The sequence below is a fragment of the Pecten maximus genome, chromosome 7 (genome assembly GCF_902652985.1).
Source record: "Pecten maximus chromosome 7, xPecMax1.1, whole genome shotgun sequence".
Lineage (NCBI taxonomy): Eukaryota > Metazoa > Mollusca > Bivalvia > Pectinida > Pectinidae > Pecten > Pecten maximus.
The window spans coordinates 39,550,759-39,571,337 of NC_047021.1; the positions used below are offsets into that span (position 1 = coordinate 39,550,759).

General features: G+C 38.6%; 1 protein-coding gene across 6 annotated transcripts in view; it reads left to right on the plus strand.

The window, feature by feature from the left end:
• The window catches only part of LOC117330815 (IQ motif and SEC7 domain-containing protein 2-like), a 76,380-nt gene that overhangs the window by 32,234 nt on the left and 23,567 nt on the right, over positions 1–20,579 (plus strand). The window contains exon 1 of one of the 6 annotated variants that reach the window (XM_033889321.1): positions 9,027–9,188. The exons of 4 other annotated variants lie outside the window; for them this stretch is intronic. In XM_033889321.1, coding sequence (XP_033745212.1) covers positions 9,127–9,188 — 62 coding nt within the window. In that variant the 5' untranslated portion in view covers positions 9,027–9,126. Of the gene's footprint in view, positions 1–9,026; positions 9,189–19,878; positions 20,300–20,579 lie in introns of those variants that run through there. One more of the 6 variants, XM_033889320.1, reaches the window with a different exon arrangement.

Sequence of the window (20,579 nt, forward strand, 5' to 3'; positions counted from 1 at the left end):
TAGATTTTTTCTAAACTTTAATCATTCACATTGCTTCTATTGAAACTAGTACCGCATGCATGCAGTAAAAATCTGAATTTGGTAAAACTGCACACAAAAATACGGTCAGTAGGTAATTAGGGGCTACATTGTGTAATATATGACACTCTGTGACTGTTATTTGGGCGTGTTAGTACTCTGACCTCTGATTCAGTATGCACACATCGTATATGATGTGTAAATAATTGGTTGTTTATCAGATAGCCAGCACAATAGACTTTGTGTACAGTTCACACAACCACATCTAGATTACAGAACATAGTTTTATACTGACATCAACAGACATCAGGTATTTGTATGTGATGATTTTGAAAATTTTTCAAGTTTTCTGATTGAATATTGATTAATTTTGTTTGTCGTGACATACCCATGTGTATGGTCATTTTGAGCCATGCTATTCCTACATGAAGATGCGTACACCTTCAAAGTAATTCTAAATGTTTGTAGTTTGAGAAATGCTGCCAAGTTATAATGAATTGATTTGAGCTTCCGTTGTCGTGGGCTAGGGTTTATATTGGACAATATATTGTTTAATGTTGACTTGAAATGCCATAGTTTTTTATGGAGAAGGGGAAGGGAGGAGGGGGGGGGGGGGGGGAGTTATAGGTTTCCTCTTCATTCGGCTCCGGCTCTGGCTCTGACTTGTATGTATACATGTACACACTGGGTAACAACAAAGATTTTCAGTGCTCTAGCAACTTCATATTTTGAGGGATTTTGATCAAACTTCGCACAATGATAAAGTACCGTAATATCACAGAGAAGTTTGAGTTTCAGGGTTTTTGGGTCCATGCAGGTAAAGTCACTGTGCCTTTTTAGTGGAGACCGGTAGGGACATGTATTGCTTTAACAATACCCAGTATTAATTCTTGTTTGTAATTACATTTTTTCAGGGTTTGTTTATAATCAAAGGACTGACCAGAAATGTCAACTTAATACAGGGATCCTCAGAGGTGGGGTGGGGTGGGGGGATGTGATTGAAAGTGTGTTGGGGAGAGGGAGATGTGTGTTAAGGTGTGTGTGTTGGGAGGAGGATGTGTTCCTGTTACACTGGTCCTATTTACACACCCACTTCTGTTTACTGTCCTGTTAGACTAGTTATCAATGTCTATGATCTATGGCAAGCCTACATACCCCTGATAATGATCAGATCAATGTTAGACTTGCTCAAGTCCATAAACTAGAAATAATCATATAACCAAATTACAATCAAGATTGGAAGACTTGCAGCCTCATCAAGATCACGTTAGGAGAAAATGTGCTGTCATCTTTATCATCAAATTACTAATGACTTTTAATCACGGTTGGCCGAAGTGAGACATTCCTCCAGGCTAATTAATACATTAATTCTCACTTTTGTTGCTTGGGAAGATAAGAAAAGATAAAGTGTTTCACTTGAGGGATTTCACCGATGGGACCACACAGGACAATCAAACAAATTCTAGGTAAACTCTACACGGGGAAAGTTAATGTCAAATGTATTTTAATGAATCCTATAGTTTGATAAAAAGATCACAGACATTCTAAGCACATGAGCCACAGGAATAGATTGACCTATCCTATATAGAAAAATTATGGGATGGTATTTTAGGAAATAAAGTTTTGTGGAGGAGGGGGACCCTTCTGTAATTCAGTATAAGGAGGAAATGTCAATGTGGGTATCTGAGGCGGTTGTGGTTGACATGGTTTTATGAACTAATTAGCTGGGAGTGTTTTTATTGAATGTTATCAAACTCGCCAATAAAGAGGCGTGTTCCTGAATTTAATTGGCCATTCAACAAGTGTCGCAGTGTGTTAGAGCCCCGGTTATCAGCGATTGTTCATGTTCTCAACAGATCTGCCGATACCGCTGTCACAAACTAATTTTCAGTGGTGTCCACAGGTATTTCACCAGTAAATAGTTTAGGAAGATGATTGTATCATGGACAACAGACAGTCAACGCTTTGTCTCTGGTGAAATTGGGTAAAAACGTCTGATTTGTATCGGGTAACTTAGATAGATATTAAAAGTATTTTGCTGTGCACAATCCATGTCCTTTGTAGCTGAACAAGAGCTATATTACTGTTGATGATGGCCTATACATGTACACACTGATTATTGTACTTTGAAGAACTTTTTTTCCTTCCTTGATCAAAGTTTGATTCTAGCCTCCTATATGGCTGAACGTGTGTAATTGATCAAGTCGAGTGATATCTGCATCGGTGCAAAATGTTTAAGCTCGAATGGCCGTGTAGGCTGATGATCATACATACTCAGATTTTTTCTTTAGAAGAATATTCTAGAATGGCGAAATAGTTTTTGCTATCAACATCATGTCTGGGTCTTGAAGAGTTTTTGAATTGTATTAAAGGGTGTTTTTCCTACTTGTCGAAAAGACAGGCAATTAGGACAGTATAGGATCCTGGAGTTTCTTTTGAGAAAGATTACCTCTTGATCAATGGAAGAGATTCTGACCTGATCTGAAATGAGGTGTGTTTTATTAGGTAGAAGTGGGGATCGATATAGTTTAGTTCGTCATACCACATCAAACCTATGAAATAATGGTATGTGGCATATCCCTGTAGCTGGTATTCCTGTAACTAACACATCCCTGTAACTGGTATCCCTGTATCTGGTATCCCTGTAAATGGCATATCCCTGTACAAAACTTTGTAGCTGGCATATCCCTGTAACTGACATATCCCTGTAACTGGTATATCCCTGTAGCTGGCATATCCCTGTAACTGGTATCCCTGTAAATGGCATATCCCTGTACAAAACTTTGTAGCTGGCATATCCCTGTAACTGGTATCCCTGTAGCTGGCATATCCCTGTACAAAACTTTGTAGCTGGCATATCCCTATAGCTGGCATACCCCTGTAGCTGGCATATCCCTATAGCTGGCATATCCCTATAGCTGGCATATCCCTGTACATAACTGTGTAGCTGACATCCCAGATATCCCTGTAGCTGCCATATTGGAATATCCTGTAGCTTGCCCAGCCAGATACAGATGTTCAAATTTGTGACCTGGACCAGTGGTCAAATGTACATGAAAACTCTGGATAACTTGAATAACATGAATAACTTCTTAAAAACCACAAGCCTTTGAATCTTATTTTGTCCGCAGTGTACTGGATTGAAAGTTGTTTAAAAACATAGTCTTAACCTTTCCTAAAAAAGGAATTAATTAGTTAGAAGTCAGTAAGTGAGTACATTAAAATTGTATGTGTTTGGTGGCCATGCCCATATGTTGGTATAATTGAGCCATGCACCATTGTCTTCAGCTTAATACATTTTTTATGTTCAACTTCAGAAAGGTAAAGGTAATGCATGCAGGCCCAAAAAGCCTTTTGTAAAATATTGACAGGGCGTCAGAACGATTTCATCATCACCAGCATTAATTGAATGGTTTTATTCGATCACAATACAACATTGAATCATACCCTTTGTCAGGCAAGCCGATCAATCTTTTGTGCTGATGGAGCTGACTTTTGAGAAGCATGTGTGTGAAAGCTATGAAAATGCATGTGATAGGAAGGGTTGATTATTGGAAATACTGGAGTTGTCATTGGTAACACTTACTGCTTGAGACGACAGAATCAGGTGGAGAGTGGGTGTGAGTCACAACATATTAACAGGTGGGGTGAGATTGGGAGGTGAGGACACATATTTTTACCTGTCGGAGTATCATGCTTATTCTACCTGTGTCATATATATACATAGATATACAATGTATTTGATACACGCTGTAGTGTTCGATTGTGGCCTTATTTAGAGATTATTGACGATGCTGTGATTAATTAACACCTGGATTTTCATGTGGATATATTTGGATTTGATAAAGCTATTTATAGACAAGAGCCTGATGTATCATAGTGTGTCATCAGGGGAACGGTTCCAGTGTCTGTTGGCTCGGTGGAACACCATGTAAGTATCGTCCTCCGTAATGTCTATTTCAGATTTAGATACGAAATATTGTGTTATAGGATAATTACATGCTACTGATGATAATTAACTCTTCAAAGTTTAACTTAATATTGAAGCGACGTACACCACAAAAAAATAATTACATCTTCGAAGTGTACCAACTTAACTTTAAAGCGACACCACACAGAAAATCAGGTATATTAAATGTTCTTCATTTAACATTTGTTTTTGATTTAAGGACATTATCTGTCTTTTTAGAATGATATATATTACACCATATTTATCCAGCAATAAACTGATGCTTGGTAACAGCCTCTAGTGTTTATTGGATTTCAGTAAAAATACCAGCAAAGTCTATTTGTTTAGTCCTCTCCTTACTTTAAGTCATTGTTCGTAATTATATATGTCGCCTGGACTAATTTCAGGATAAATATTAATTTTCGTCTAGAACAAGTGCCTTATAATTTTCAGGATAAATATTATTTTTCATCTAGAACAAGTGCCTTATAATTTTCAGGATAAATATTAATTTTCATCGAATACAAAGTGTCTTTAAGGTTATATAATGGCAATGTATCGCCACACAGATATTCAAGCTTGCAAATGCATGGAGATGGGTTTAACTATCAAACTCATACAAATTCGTCTTGTAACTACCAAAGCTTGAGTGGTGATATTTACCATATACAACTTGCTGTAATCGTGGGCTCTTAGATGTTTCAAGTGTGATGAATAAGATTATAAAAACTTCTTCTTTTAAACCATAAATATCTAGAGTTGTGATGTTTGTACTGTGGTTTGCTGACATGATAGCTTTAAAAAAATTTCAAATGGTCATAGCAAACAGGTTTGTTAGAACTTTCAATAATTTCTTAATTATATATGGGCTATCATAAAGCTGTTGAAATAAATGACCTTGCACCTTCTCAAGGTCACAAGAATGAAGGATGCATAAGTACATATATATTGGAAGCTATTCAGCCATGCTAAGATAAATTACTTTAAAACCCACATATATATTTTCATTTTGTGATAAATGGTGATAATTTGAATAAAATAATTGGTGTAATAATTTGAATAAAATAATTGGTGTAATATGCAGTATCTGTATTATAGTTGCACCATTTGAGATTTTTGAAGTTAGTTTGAAACTCTTGGTATATGGATATTTGTCATGACCATAATGTGCTATGCACATGCACATATGTAAGAACAGTAGACTAGTGAAATGGCTCCTTGTGTACCAGCTGATAGTGTTTATACAATACTCAGCAGTAATATACCTTCTTTACTTATATAATAAGTAGAATAAGATATACTATATATGATATATAATAAACAAATTTACCCCAAACAATCTCATTGATATCTAGAACATCTTAATTTAACCACTCCCTGCAGGCTGTAATGGAAAATCCTCCTTCAAAGACAACTTCCCCGTGCTGTGAAGTTTACTTGTCAATTTTATGCAGTCTGAGATGTTTTCCTTGTCAGTTCAATTTGATACAATTGTTTTACCCAGAGGGACAACCCATTAAAACTGATAACAATACACAGCTGGTTTCCGCTAAATTAGATTAGAGCTGTGGGGTGCAATTTGGAGTCGGGCCTAACCTAAGCAGGGCCTGTTGACCGGACAAGTGGGTATTCAATGAGCCGTATGATGGGTGGTGGGCCGGGAAGGGGTGAGTAACTCCGCCACAGAGCAACTTCCCAATATACCGCCCAATGTGTCTGTTGTTTTTCAATCAGTTTATCACTGAGGACTAGGAAAAGTAGATCTGGCGGTCATTAATTGCCGAAGTTGTTTTGGTGCAGATAAACTTTGTTTTGGAAAGCTGATGAGGTGAACTGATAAAGTTTATTTTGGAACCAAGAAGTTACTTTAATAGTGCAATACAATCAGAATGGGATTTCATTGGACAGAGTAGTTATCCTGTTTAAAAGTATGGTTGTAACGTTGTGAAAAGTTACTGGATATTAAGGTAGGTGAAAATGTACAGACTATTATCTATATACACTAATTATACTGTATCAAACAAATGTAACACCATTAATTTTAGTTCATTTGTTTCAAATGAATAATTATACTTTGGAGGTATACCTGCATCTACTGTAGTAGCTTTGCAGTGCTCTGTAATAAGGTCAGTTTGACCTTTACCTTTAGGTCAAAGTTCAAATAAGTATAAAGTAAGTATATGTATATTGGATTCACTAGATTGACCTTGTAACCAGTGCAGCTTTTGCCTCCATGAATTCTTTTTTCTAGCTTAAAAACAACACACTTTTGGCATGGGGGAAAGAGCATTTATTTTTGGCTCTGAAACATATGGCAGAAAAACCCCCAAGAAATCCAGTATTAATATTTAGAGGCTATGGCCAAACTAAGGTGATGTGGTCTTATTAGACGACCGAAGAGAATTAAGATTTATTTTGGGGGTTGGGATATAAACATCTATGTGTCGCATCTCAAAATCTAGATCATTCGAACAATGATTTGGCTGTTTTGCACCTAAATATTCCTACACATGGAATGATGTCACGATTTGGGTGTTAGTTATACTTTCATAGACTTCAGATCTATGTAGTTAGTCTATATAATGTATCCAAAGGTAAATAAGTCTTAAAACCACTCGTGGGATCAGAATAAAAGTGACCTTTATAGACAGGTGGCCTTTATATAAAGGTTCAGCTACTATGACTGAAACTATGCCTGGAACCAAAAAAGTTTGCTTTATAGACAGATTTGTAATATCCAGGTTACCTTATAGACAGGTTTTTGTTATATAGAGGTTGTCTTCATAAATAGACAGGTTTTTGTAGAATTGAGGTGGTCTTCTTAGACAGTTTTTTGTGATATCAAGGTGGTCTTTATAGACAGGTTTTTTGTTATATCAAGGTGGTCTTTATAGACAGGTTATGTTATATCGAGGTGGTCTTTGAGGGAGATTAGACTGCATATGATTTATTTATTTTTGACAAATGCTTGTGGAGAATACCAACAAAATCAGTAAAGATATTGATTAATCTGTGCGTAAGGTTTTAAAATAAGTGATCTATTGTTACTTTGATATTTGAACCTGTCAAGAAGAAGACTCCTGGTATAACTTGGTTATATATGGGTCGATATTGTTACTGCATAGTTTGACAACCTTATTACAGAGCTTCTCAAAATGCCACTGTTGTTTTATAGAGAAGTATAATGTTGTAATAATTTCTGCACAGATGTTTAAGTCAATTAGGAACCCCACTCTCGGGACGAAATTCCAGCACAATTAGATATTGAAATTTGTCAAAATTCCTTTGTCCTTCTCCCAAAGCATTTAGGTTGGAATCTAATCAGTAGTTTGTATTAGATATGTCTGCAGTCTCTAGGGAATGTCCTTCTGTGGCCTCCACTCATTATGTGTAATTTGCTGCTGTGTTCTGTACTCTAACATGCATACCATTGTGTCCGACTTACTAAGGCATGCATGTCATTGTCTTTTGGCCTGTACTGTGTCCCTAGGCCTCCTGACAGAGAGTATGACCTGTACTGTGTCCCCCCTGACACAGAGTATGACCTGTTCTGTGTCCCTCGATCCTGACAGAGAGTATGACCTGTACTGTGTCCCCCCTGACACAGAGTATGACCTGTACTGTGTCCCTCCTGGCAGAGTATGACCTGTACTGTGTCCCTCCTGACACAGAATATGACCTGTACTGTGTCCCTCCTGACAGAGTATGACCTGTTCTGTGTCCCTCCTGACACAGAGTATAACCTGTACTGTGTCCCTCCTGACACAGAGTATGACCTGTTCTGTGTCCCTCGATCCTGACAGAGAGTATGACCTGTTCTGTGTCCCTCGATCCTGACAGAGAGTATGACCTGTACTGTGTCCCTCCTGACACAGAGTATGACCTGTACTGTGTCCCTCCTGACAGAGTATGACCTGTACTGTGTCCCTCCTGACACAGAGTATGACCTGTACTGTGTTCCACCTGGCATTTATTCTGTCTTGTGTGACATTGGTTGTGATTTTATTTTAATTTTGATATCTCATGATCATAGCCAATAAAAGTTATTGCCAAAAGCAGGTGACTTTTGGAGAATTTTCAAGTTTTCTTCTATACTGTATGTAGTTTTAGTCAATGCTCAAGTCTGTATGTAGCTGATTTGATTGAAGATTAATTTTAGAAATTTCAAATTTGACAAAAAATAGCTCTTTATCAGTTATTTTAGAAATTTCAAATTTGGCGAAAAATAGCTTTTTATCTGATTATACTGACAGGTATGGTGTCAATTAAGTCAAATTAAACAATAAGTAAATCTCTATGAAAATGTTTATATCCAGAACAATTATTTTTATAAACATTACTTACGTTTCAAAACTATGACATTAATTAGCCTTCGATGACAGATAATACATGTTCAAACAATTAGACATTCAAGAACAAATATGTTCATTTCTGTACCAATTTAAGTTTAAATAATACAAAAAAGAAGTATGATAAGGATGATATTGAATGAAAAAGTTCAATATGGTGATGGAAAGTATTTTACTTCCTCCCCCGTTACCGATACAGCATGATATACAGTATTAGTGTAAGGGAGATAACTCTTGTAACTCTACAGACAATACTTTCTCCAGATGGTATCACTATACTGTACCCTGTTGGTTAATTTGCTTGTTACATTAAATTGGTGTCTATTATCAAGAAAAGATGATCTTAAAAGTCATCTTCATCATTGATCCATTTTTTTCCGCACAAACTGAATTTTAAGTCATCATTTCTTACAGAGTTCGACTCTCTTGTAATTAGGTCCGCTGTTTGGTTGTTTTTGGTTTAGTTGAAAAAAGTGAGTTTCGTGAGTAGCGCATGGACCTGTAATTGCAAGATGATTAAGGGCTTACTAGATAAATGTACACTGGAGATGGCAGGGCATGAAATCTGATTCGGAGGTGCATGGCTTACGCTGACGTTAATGACAAAAACAGCAGGAACGTGTACACCAGGTTGTGTGTATAGCATACACTAGTGTAAGCCCTGTCTTCTTGGCTCTAACTCAAATCTCTTACCAGGAATCTCTACTACAGCATCGGTATCATCCCAGGTCAGGTGTCCTCCTTTAGGGAAAGCCTTTAGGCAGGTCCCTAAGGTTTCGAACCCAGGTCACTCATACGTTTTAAAGACATATGTGTGTAAGGAGTCCACTACAAACTTCTTGCAACCAAGATTTGGCATGTTCAAGACAAAGGTAACTTTACAGCTTTATATAAATGTCAAGTTATATACATGATGGTATATATACATATTTTTTTATCGTGATTTATTTATTCTGATATTCAATATTTGCAATGCTTTGGTGATGAAAAATACATTTTCATGATTATAAATATCCCAATAAATATATATAAAATAACAAAAAACAAGACTTTGCCGCAAGGCTTTTCTGTCCTATCAGGCTTCTTATATAATATATATATTTCAAAATGTAAACAAACTTATTTTGTTATTTTCAAAATTTTGGTTTATGGTTGATTTTCATAGTTACATATGTTTAGAAGCTATAGAATGCAAGATTTAAGTGTATTTAATTTAACAACCATCGATACTTTTCACGCACACTTTACTGTGTACATAACTCCCTTGTACCTGTCAGTGTTCACCTGGGTGATAATTTTCCGGTGCAGCCTCCCCTGTAATGCCCATAGTTGACTGTTCAGTAGACCAATGACAAAACAGCAACAAAAAACTTGGCTGAAAACGAGTGTCGACGCTGCAGGTATTTTGATTTGAATCTGATTAAGTTTTTGGAAGTCTAGACTTAGGCGGTCAGGTTACCCCTGAAAGTAGGGCAACATGCATGCCTTTTACCTGTGTTTATCAAGGATATATATGCCCTGCAAAATTTTATCGCAGTTGTGTATTGGACAAAAAAGGAGAATTCCTTTACCTGAAATCTCATTATCTACAGGATCTGGGATGTTTTGCAAAGTTTTAGATTCACTGAAGATCATGTAAAATTTTGTGTCAGTGAAATTCTTATCGCCCAACTACCATATGAATATCTATATAAAAATATAAAGGTAAGTATGTCTATACTAAAAGTTGCTTATACAAGTTACGTAAGTTAAAATGGGAGGAGGGTGTTCTAAGAACAGCTGGTTTTTTACCCCTCACAAAGTTGGGGGATGGGATGAGGTGGGGTTGGGATATGGGCTGGGCTAAATTGGGGACTATAAAATTGCATGCTTGAATCATCTTTGTAGATTTACCTTTTTTTCTAAACCCATTACTTGCATAACTTAACAAGTTGGTACCACATCAGTATAGAGGACATTGAGAATATCACTTTTTTCTCTACTGTTAATTATTTTACCAGGCGAGCTCAACATCATTTAACAACTTTATATGTTTAGTACAATTTTAAGCATGATAATAAAACAGGAAACATGTTACTTTGTTATAAGTTGTTAAAAATATTAGGATTTGGTCTTTCATGGAGGAAAATAAGGGTGTACGTGAGTCGTAAGTCAAAACATATCTACCAGTTTTTGCCATTATCTGTCGGGATTCCCTGGTAAACATGTTATCTTTGGTTCAGTAAAGTAAATATCGTACAATATTTGTACCAAAGATGTACCAAGCAACCCCATTATTTACGTCATTTCATCTGCGTCAAAACACTTGAAAAATCAAGGTTTTGGAACGCAGCAAATAAGAAATAGTGTTTTCATTGGTCATTATAAAATTGATATCTGAAATTACATGGAGTGAGAAAATTGATATCACTCGAATAAGATTGATAGAATTCTGCAGCTAATTAACTTCGAAAGATCCACATTTCTGTATATTGCTGACTTTATGCTTTAAGAACATCTGTTTGTGAGTTTAGGATTTTACAATCCATTAATTTTACAAGGTTGTAGAGCCCTTTGCAGTTTTCATGATTAAATAATACCCCACCCTCCCTACCAACAAGGACCATCGGTTTAGTGGTATATGATGCTACATAAGATAGTTTTGTTGAGTCTAGACCACAGGGGGTGTCTAGTGTTATATCAGGCACTATATGAGAAAGGGAAGACTACCTCATCTGCCGCTGTGCAGGTAGAAATTTTCAACAGCCCAAAGTCGTCTTTTTGTCTATATTTTCTCCGATAAGGTAGATCGCGAAGAACACTGACAGATGGTTTTGTAGTGTTACCATGTAGGCTGGAACATTTTATCTTCTTTTGCACTTGTGCATTTGTGTGTTTTTTGATCGACTTCTTGATTCTTAATATCGTAGAACAGATTGTGTATATGTGTATACCATGACTAAACACAGAGAGGGTATTGGTCTGTCTAGGGAGGGGCGTAGTACCTGGGGGGGGGGAGGAGGGGGGGGGGGGGGAGGTGGATTAAATATCCATCGAGGGAGGGGCATATCACCATGGGGTGGGAGGTAGGGGTCTCAAATCTCAGGGGAGGGGCATAGTACCTAGGGGGAGGGGGGAGGGGGGAGTTGGATTACAAATCCAGCGATGGAGGGGCATATTACCTAAGGGGGAGGGGGGGGGGGGAGTTGGATTACAAATCCATCGAGGGAGGGGCATAGTACCTAGGGGGAGGGGGGGAGGAGTTGGATTACAAATCCAGCGAGGGAGGGGCATATTACCTAAGGGGGAGGGGGGAGGAGTTGGATTACAAATCCATCGAGGGAGGGGCATATCACTATGGGGTGGGAGGTAGGGGGTCACAAATCTCAGGAGAGGGGCATAATACCTGGAGGGGGAATTGGATTACAAATCTTGAGGGAGGGGCATATCACCTGGGGGTGGGTGTGGGGTTACAAATCTCAGGAGGGGCATAGTACCTGGGGCTGGTATGTGTGTGGGGGGAGGGGGGGGGGGGGGAGGGGGGGGCTGGTATGTGTGTGGGGGGAGGGGGGGGGGGGTTAACAAATTCTGAGGGAGAGGAATAGTATCTAGGGGGGGATTCACATATCTTTAAGGAAAGACATAGTAATTGGCAGGGGGGAGGGGCCACAAAAGCAAAAAAAAACACACAAAAAAAAATGGAAGATAGGAGGCTTCAACACACAGGTATATATAGATATACCATGTACCAGGTGGTAGGTCTAGGATTGGAGGGGGGAAACTGGAGTCGGAGGTGGATATATAACGATGGGTGCTTGAGGTTTACGGGGGATGAATTAGACTTGGCTCCAAGTTTTCGTAAGGAATTGCCTAGCTGAATTCTAATACTAGATTATCTCCCCCTAGTTTGAAACTTGAATCTAGAATCAGACATATCCTAGAGACCAAAATATAAAGCTGAATTTTGTATAATTTTAATATTCTAAAGACAGGGGACCAGTCTAGAGATGGAGAAGCTGAGTGTGTAGATGTAACTGTTATATGTAACTCGATAAAATCAAAGTTCTTTATGTAATCAATAAGAAATTACATACACATGCCTGTATGAATGTAATAAGATTTGTCACTAACCAAATTTTAAAGTAGGAGTGATTAAGTAACTCGTTGAATATTTCTGACATTTTTTGGTTAAATTGGTGAAATGTAAAGATTATTAAGTTTGGATTTCAACACAAATTAACGCCCCAATGAAATAGTGTTGGTGCCTTTCATAAGGGATGTCATTCCAATGCTACAATTTTCTGCTAACGATGGAATGTTTTGTATGACTGAGTCAGCAACAGGAATAACACCGTAGTAAAATGTCCTTTCTTTTCTGTGTGTTGGTGCTTTGGTGACATATGGCCGACATATTGATGTGTCAACATTGGCCGTCCTTGGGGATGAGGAAGTGTGTCCAGAACCTGAAATTGGAGCCCTTAATTCGATCCCTTTCTGAGATGGTTAATGGGTTCCTAGATATTACTACTACCAATGCAATCCAAGCCTGGTTCATTTGGAAATAATTAGACCATTGATTTCATCCCTTTGAGAAATGTTATTTCAGACTTTATTTAAAAGCAAGAAGTAGGAATGTGCTTTGAAATTTGTATCTATTAGGTCGCCCATCTCACGGAAGTTGGTACTGTGGTGCAACATCCGATGTCTGTGTCCTTCGACCATAAACCTTTCTGTCGGAAAATATCGTAGTTCAGAATAGCAGAAGAGGTCTTGAATCGTAATTCAGGAATTCAATATTTTATGGTGTTGCTCCCCTTTGGAGCAGATTGGTGGGGCTCAGTTGGGGAATTAGAACCAAAAGATTTTCACTTTGTCGGCAATGATACCATAGTCTATTAGTTCTGTTACTTTTGGGTTCGATTAAAAATCCAAAATGGCTACCATTTCCTTTGATTGGTCAAGTCATTTTTGTGTCGCCTGCAAAAAGCAGATGGCATATAGGGTGGTATATAGGTATCACTATGTCGGATATGTGGCTTGTCTTGGGCTGATATTGTAGATCTTCTTTATCACAATTGCATGGTTGGGATTGCTTTTCTGGTCCAAAGGTCAAGGTCACTGATACTAGAAATAGAAAAAAAATTAACTTGGGCAAATCAAACTCAAATTTCATGCAGTTTTTCCTTAGCACAGATGTTTGCATGCATGGGATTGTTTTCTTTACTGGTCTGAAGGCTACTGTTACTATAAATAGATACCTTAGTAATCACTCTTTAACTTTCTGTGCAGGCAACACATCTACTTATGTGAAATTCTTGCTGGATACTTTCATATGTATAAGAATTATATTTTCTTTTAATTTGGAGGTTAGTATTAATAGATGGTTTCATAAAACTAACTTACATCTTCTCAATAGTTCAAATAACAAAACAGACAGGCAATACAAGCCCTATTGGCCTCTCGTTAAAAGCCTTTAGCTTATATGCATCCAGTGGAGGTATCAGAGAAATTGAGCATGATGGAGGAACAAGTACAAGTTAGAAAACACATTTGAAGCTTCGGGAACAATCTTTGAAACCATCAGACTTTTATGATGTCAGTTGATGAGTTGGTCTGATCCAACTGTTGCTATGGAACCTGTAGAGCCATTATGAAATTTGAACAATCATTTTCATGATTAAAAAGTTCTTATTATTAGACTTTAAAAATAAAAAAAGCTCGTAATATTTCAAAATATTATTGGCAATATCTTACTCAAAGGAGATGAACTGGTTTTGAATTATATAGTTCACGGTCCGTGCCAAGACTGAATGGTGATGGAAGCACCTCAGCATAAAAAAACAGGATAAAAGTCAATGATGTTTCACAGGAGAACATCTCTCCTCTTATCATATGACTAACAAAATTCATAAACATATTTTGAAAGTTTTCACGGAGAACTGATACATTAAAAGATAAGATAAAAGTGGAATGGCTTGGAGGATTTTGGCAATGGTTGCTAGTAGATTTTGACTTTGGTAAGCCTCCATACGATACACACCTTACAGTTACATCTTGCCCAAAGGGCCCCGGGTAGTTGGTGGAATTCCCCCCTACTGAGCTCCTTATCCTACCTGTTTCTGATTCACACAAGTTCCTCCTTCTCATCAGCAATTCAACTTAGACACAGCAACATCTTTGCAATTAAAACAATTCTTTTCTCAAAAGAGAAAAAAAAATTGGATAATATCATGTGGGTTCTAAGAGCAGCTGTTTGGTTCGTCAGGTGTGAAGTGGTCATCTGTGAGTCGATATAGACTGGTCCGGAGGTGGTAGAAGGTTGAACAATTCTGGAGACTTCCCTAGGATTTTATAGCGTGAAATTTTTCACCAGTATGCACATAGTTTCAAAAAGAACCCAGGAGTGACAGGAAATGGACTGTTTTCATCAGAAAATTTAAACTGATGTAATTTGTGAAATATGTTTATCAGAAAGAGAAAACGATGGCAATGGCTCCTTTGTCTTGGACAGGAAAACACTTTATACAGATGTCGGTGTCGGTAAGTTGTCATTTGGATTGAGGTGATGTCTGGTAATAAGTCCATGTCTGGTATTAAGCCCATGTCTCCAGGTAATAAGCCCATGCCTGGTAATAAGTCCATATCTAGTAATATGCCAATGTCTGGTAATAAGTCCATATCTAGTAATATGCCAATGTCTGGTAATAAGTCCATCCCGGTAATAAGTCCATGTCTGGTAATAAGCCCATGTCTGGTAATAAGTCCATGTCTGGTATTAAGTCCATGTCTGGTAATAAGCCCATGTCTGGTAATAAGTCCATGTCTGGTAATAAGTCTGTGTCTGGTAATAAGTCTGTGTCTGGTAATAAGCCCATGCCTGGTAATAAGCCCATGCATATCTATAGCAGTTCAGTAGAATTACCAACTAATATCATTACATTGAGGCTGGTCTGACCCCTGGGGCCAGAAGGGCGGGGCCCCAAAAAGGGAACTTAGGTGAATATTGCTATAAAATCCTACTCCTCCTTTACCCTTGGGTGGATTACAACTAAATTTGGTGTGAAACATCATTGGGGGAGGGCGGTCATATTTTATATAAATGAAGTTGGTGTGACCCCTGGGGCCTGAGGGGCGGGGCCCCAAAAAGGGAACTTTGATGAAATTTTGCTATAAAATCCTACTCCTCCTTAATCCTTTAGTGGATTTCAACCAGATATGTTGTGAAACATCATTTGGGGAGGGCGGTCATATTTTTAGGTCATCTGACCCAAAGGGTCAGGATGACCTATAGTCATCATGCTTCGTCCGTCGTCGTCCGCCGTCCGCCGTGCGCCGTGCGCCGTGCGCCGTCCGTAAACTTTTTCTTTCAAAACGCTACTCCTCCTTAACGCTTGGGTGGATTACTTCCAAATTTGGTTTGAAGCATCATTGGGGGAGGGCAATCATATTTTATATAAATGAGGCTGGTGTGACCACTAGGGCCTGAGGGGCGGGGCCCCAAATGGGGAACTTTGATGAAATTTTGCTATAAAATCCTACTCCTCCTTAACCCTTTAGTGGATTTCAACCAGATATGTTGTGAAACATCATTTGGGAAGGGTGGTCATATTTTATATAAATGAGGCTAGTGTGACCCCTGGGGCCTGAGGGGTGGGGCCCCAAATGGGGAACTTTGATGAAATTTTGCTATAAAATCCTACTCCTCCTTAACCCTTTAGTGGATTTCAACCAGATATGTTGTGAAACATCATTTGGGGAGGGCGGTCATATTTTATATAAATGAGGCTAGTGTGACCCCTGGGGCCTGAGGGGTGGGGCCCCAAATGGGGAACTTTGATGAAATTTTGCTATAAAATCCTACTCCTCCTTAACCCTTTAGTAGATTTCAACCAGATATGTTGTGAAACATCATTGGGGGAGGGTGGTCATATTTTATATAAATGAGGCTTGTGTGAGCCCTGGGGCCAGAGTGACGGGCCCAAAAAAGGGAACTTTGATGAAATTTTGCTATAAAATCCTACTCGTCCTTAACCCTTTGGTGGATTTCAACCAGATATTGTGTGAAACATCATTGGTGGAGGGTGGTCATATTTTATATAAATGAGGCTGGTGTGGCCCCTGGGGCCAGAGGGGCAGGGCCCCAAAAGGGGAACTTTGATGAAATTTTGCTATAAAATCCTACTCCTCCTAACACCCATAGTGAATTATTACCAAATTTGGTGTGAAACATCATTGGAGGAGGACAATCATATTTTATATAAATGAGGCTGGTTTGACCCCTAGGGCCAGAGGGGCGGGGCCCCAAAAGGGGAACTTTGGTGAATTTTTGCTATAAATCCTACTTCTCTCTAACCCTTGGGTGGATTAATACGAAATATGGTGTGAAACATCCTTTGGGAAGGGTGGTCATATTTTATATAAACGAGGCTAGTGTGACCCCTGGGGCCTGAGGGGCAGGGCCCCAAAAGGGGAACTTTGGTGAATATTTGCTGTTAAATCCTAATCCTCCCTAACCTTTTGGTGGATTACAACCAAATTTGATGTGAAACATAAGGTGACGGCAATCATATTTTTTAATGAGACAGGTTTGACCCCTGGGGAAAAAAAGATGGGGCAAAAGGAGCGCTTAGGTTAAACATTTCTTAAAAATGCAATTCCTCCTTAATGCCTGAATTGATTACAACCATATTTAGTATGAAACATCATTGGGGAAAGGCAATCCTAATTGATATAAATGAGTCTTGTCTGACCCATTGGGACAGAGGGGCATGCCCCAAAAATGGGAACTTGGCTAAAATTTTGCTTTATGATGCTGCTCTTCCTGGACAAGCTAAATGGATAAAAACCAAATTTGATCTAAAACATAACTGGCTGCGATAAATAATTTATGGTAATAATGCTGGATTGGGGTGTGTGTCCCTGCTGTAAGTGTAAGTGTTTGTCAGATGACCGTTAAGGCCCATGGGCCTCTTGTATATAAATGAGGCTGGTGTGACCACTAGGGCCTGAGGGGCGGGGCCCCAAATGGGGAACTTTGATGAAATTTTGCTATAAAATCCTACTCCTCCTTAACCCTTTAGTAGATTTCAACCAGATATGTTGTGAAACATCATTGGGGGAGGGTGGTCATATTTTATTGGCCCTGGGGCCAGAGTGACGGGCCCAAAAAAGGGAACTTTGATGAAATTTTGCTATAAAATCCTACTCCTCCTAACACCCATAGTGAATTATTACCAAATTTGGTGTGAAACATCATTGGAGGAGGGTGGTCATATTTTATATAAATGAGGCTGGTTTGACCCCTAGGGCCAGAGGGGCAGGGCCCCAAAAGGGGAACTTTGGTGAATTTTTGCTATAAATCCTACTTCTCTCTAACCCTTGGGTAGATTAATACGAAATATGGTGTGAAACATCCTTTGGGAAGGGTGGTCATATTTTATATAAACGAGGCTAGTGTGACCCCTGGGGCCTGAGGGGCAGGGCCCCAAAAGGGGAACTTTGGTGAATATTTGCTGTTAAATCCTAATCCTCCCTAACCTTTTGGTGCATTACAACCAAATTTGATGTGAAACATAAGGTGACGGCAATCATATTTTTTAATGAGACAGGTTTGACCCCTGGGGAAAAAAAGATGGGGCAAAAGGAGCGCTTAGGTTAAACATTTCTTAAAAATGCAATTCCTCCTTAATGCCTGAATTGATTACAACCATATTTAGTATGAAACATCATTGGGGAAAGGCAATCCTAATTGATATAAATGAGTCTTGTCTGACCCATTGGGACAGAGGGGCATGCCCCAAAAATGGGAACTTGGCTAAAATTTTGCTTTATGATGCTGCTCTTCCTGGACAAGCTAAATGGATAAAAACCAAATTTGATCTAAAACATAACTGGCTGCGATAAATAATTTATGGTAATAATGCTGGATTGGGGTGTGTGTCCCTGCTGTAAGTGTAAGTGTTTGTCAGATGACCGTTAAGGCCCATGGGCCTCTTGTCCTGTAATAAGCCCACCCTCTATGAGTCAGAATTGGTATGGTGGACCCCGGCGTGTATTGAAGGATAAATACGATACGTATATTTCCACATACACATGAAGGCCAAAATGTACTTGACATTGTGTCCCCAATTTCTCTGTTTTGGGAAGTAGTACTTTGTACTCTTAATTCACATACTTAAGACACTTTAAAACCATTCTCAGGGGTCCTGTTTACATGTCAAGGTTACCAACAATTAATAACCTGCCAGCTACGATTTAAATTTAAGAGTGATGTTGAGTTTGTGTGGTGATATTTTGTTTATTTCACGGGACAATTATACCCGGATGTAATTTTCCCCTACCCAACCGACTGGATAAACCAGTAATTTACTGACTGACATACTTGTTGGTATTGAATTCCACCAGCTAAATTATGTAGAGTTGACAGTTTTACAAAGGGATATCAGTTATGAGATTGTTGACTCCAGTTCCAGGTGTAATGATGTGAGTGGTAGCTAACATTCTGATTATTTGTACACCTGGAAGTTTCAGGTGGTTTTGAGGACGACTGGATATACCTCCAATTAGTGGATATAGTTGAATTAGCGACAGTCTGTATGTAAAATTACGTTGTTAACTGAAGCCACCCTGGATGTGATGTCGTCCGACAATGAAGTCTTAGTGACATTGCAAAAAATAATTTATATATTCGTTACTGTACTGTGTAACTGTATATTATAACATTGTAATTTAAACATTATGCAGCCATTTATGACTCGTGTTGGGTAACACAGTGTATAGGGAATCACGTATACATATATAATATCATTACAGAAAATGGCAGAAGCAAAAATGCTTTTGTAAATCGTACGCTCTCCAGTGTTATAATTCTGACTCTGCATAATGGTTTATCGATAATCTACATGAAAAGTGTGATAGACAAATAAATGGAAAGCTGACAGCTATGGAGAAATTCGCTACACGTAGAGGATATAACAATGTACAGTTGGACTATAGTCATATAGACCTCGGAGAGAGAACAGCCACAGTGAAGGCTATACAGGGTTTCCACAATAGGAGAATTGCTGGCCAAGATATTAACATACATCTTTGATTCCATTCGATAATGCTGCAGCATATCATATGTACATGCCCTCTTTGTGTGCCAGAAGTGTTGTAAAAAACTCCATGCTGAAATCTGGAGGGGGTTGTTCAGAACAGAGACCAACACCATACAATTTCATTGGCTGAGAGAGTTTCTCTGCCGTGCAGTAGTCATGCATGTACAATCTATTTATTGATTATTCTTGGAGAATTTGCTTCTGGCCATGAGTGAACCGTTGTTTCCCTGTTTGGTATTTCAAACATAAAACACAATGCATTTACAAAATGAATAAATGCCAGGTTATCGTAAAATTTAAAAGTCTTTTGTTCGATAATACTGAATGAATTAGTCAAGAACGTATTGTATTTCTATGTAGATGTCTTCTTTTGGGAGTGAGGCTGGTCATGCATTTATATACTAGTGGATGTACCATACACACAGGAAGTCTTCCTGACACTGAATATATGTAGGATGATAGTACACTGTGACAGTGTATAGCAATCAAGAAAATTGACTTGTAAGACCTTGGGCAATCAAAGATGGATGCTATGTGGACAAGGAAAGGCAATGCTGGGTAGTCGTAGCCGTAGCTGAGACTGGACACAGCGTACAGCGGTCGAGAGCTCACATTGATTGTTTTGCGTGGTAACCGTCAACGTTTGCATCCTATGCCTACAGAGTTTGTTTTACACAATGATCGTCGTGAGTCATGGTTGGAGGATATTCTCGTTGTGTCCTGTAGGAAACTAGAACATGCAAATAAAAACGTGGATTTATAAAAGGAAATTATACACGAATGTTTATTGATTGGAGGAATACTGCTTGTTAATTTACCCAGTCAGTGTGCATGGTGAAACCACAATTTCTAAAGAAACTAGAAATGGAGTTTAAGCGACGAAGCCGCCAGAAGAGGCATGGCAGGTAAGAGACGAGAATGCACTTCATTTGGTCCGCGGAGATTTATACATACGATTGAGGTCAGGTGGTATTCTAAGTTCTATGTTGTCTAAATATTTTGTCAGTCTTTATAATGGTACAGCTATTGTATGTGCCCACAATATTGGAACCCATTGACAATGCTGTGTTTGTTTTCCTTTTATTGCAATGTAGGTCAGATAGATTCAGTTACGAGGGTTTCATAAAGTCCATAATCTATAGATGGTAAACAATCCTATTGTTCCTGAGGGTCATACCAGGCTCA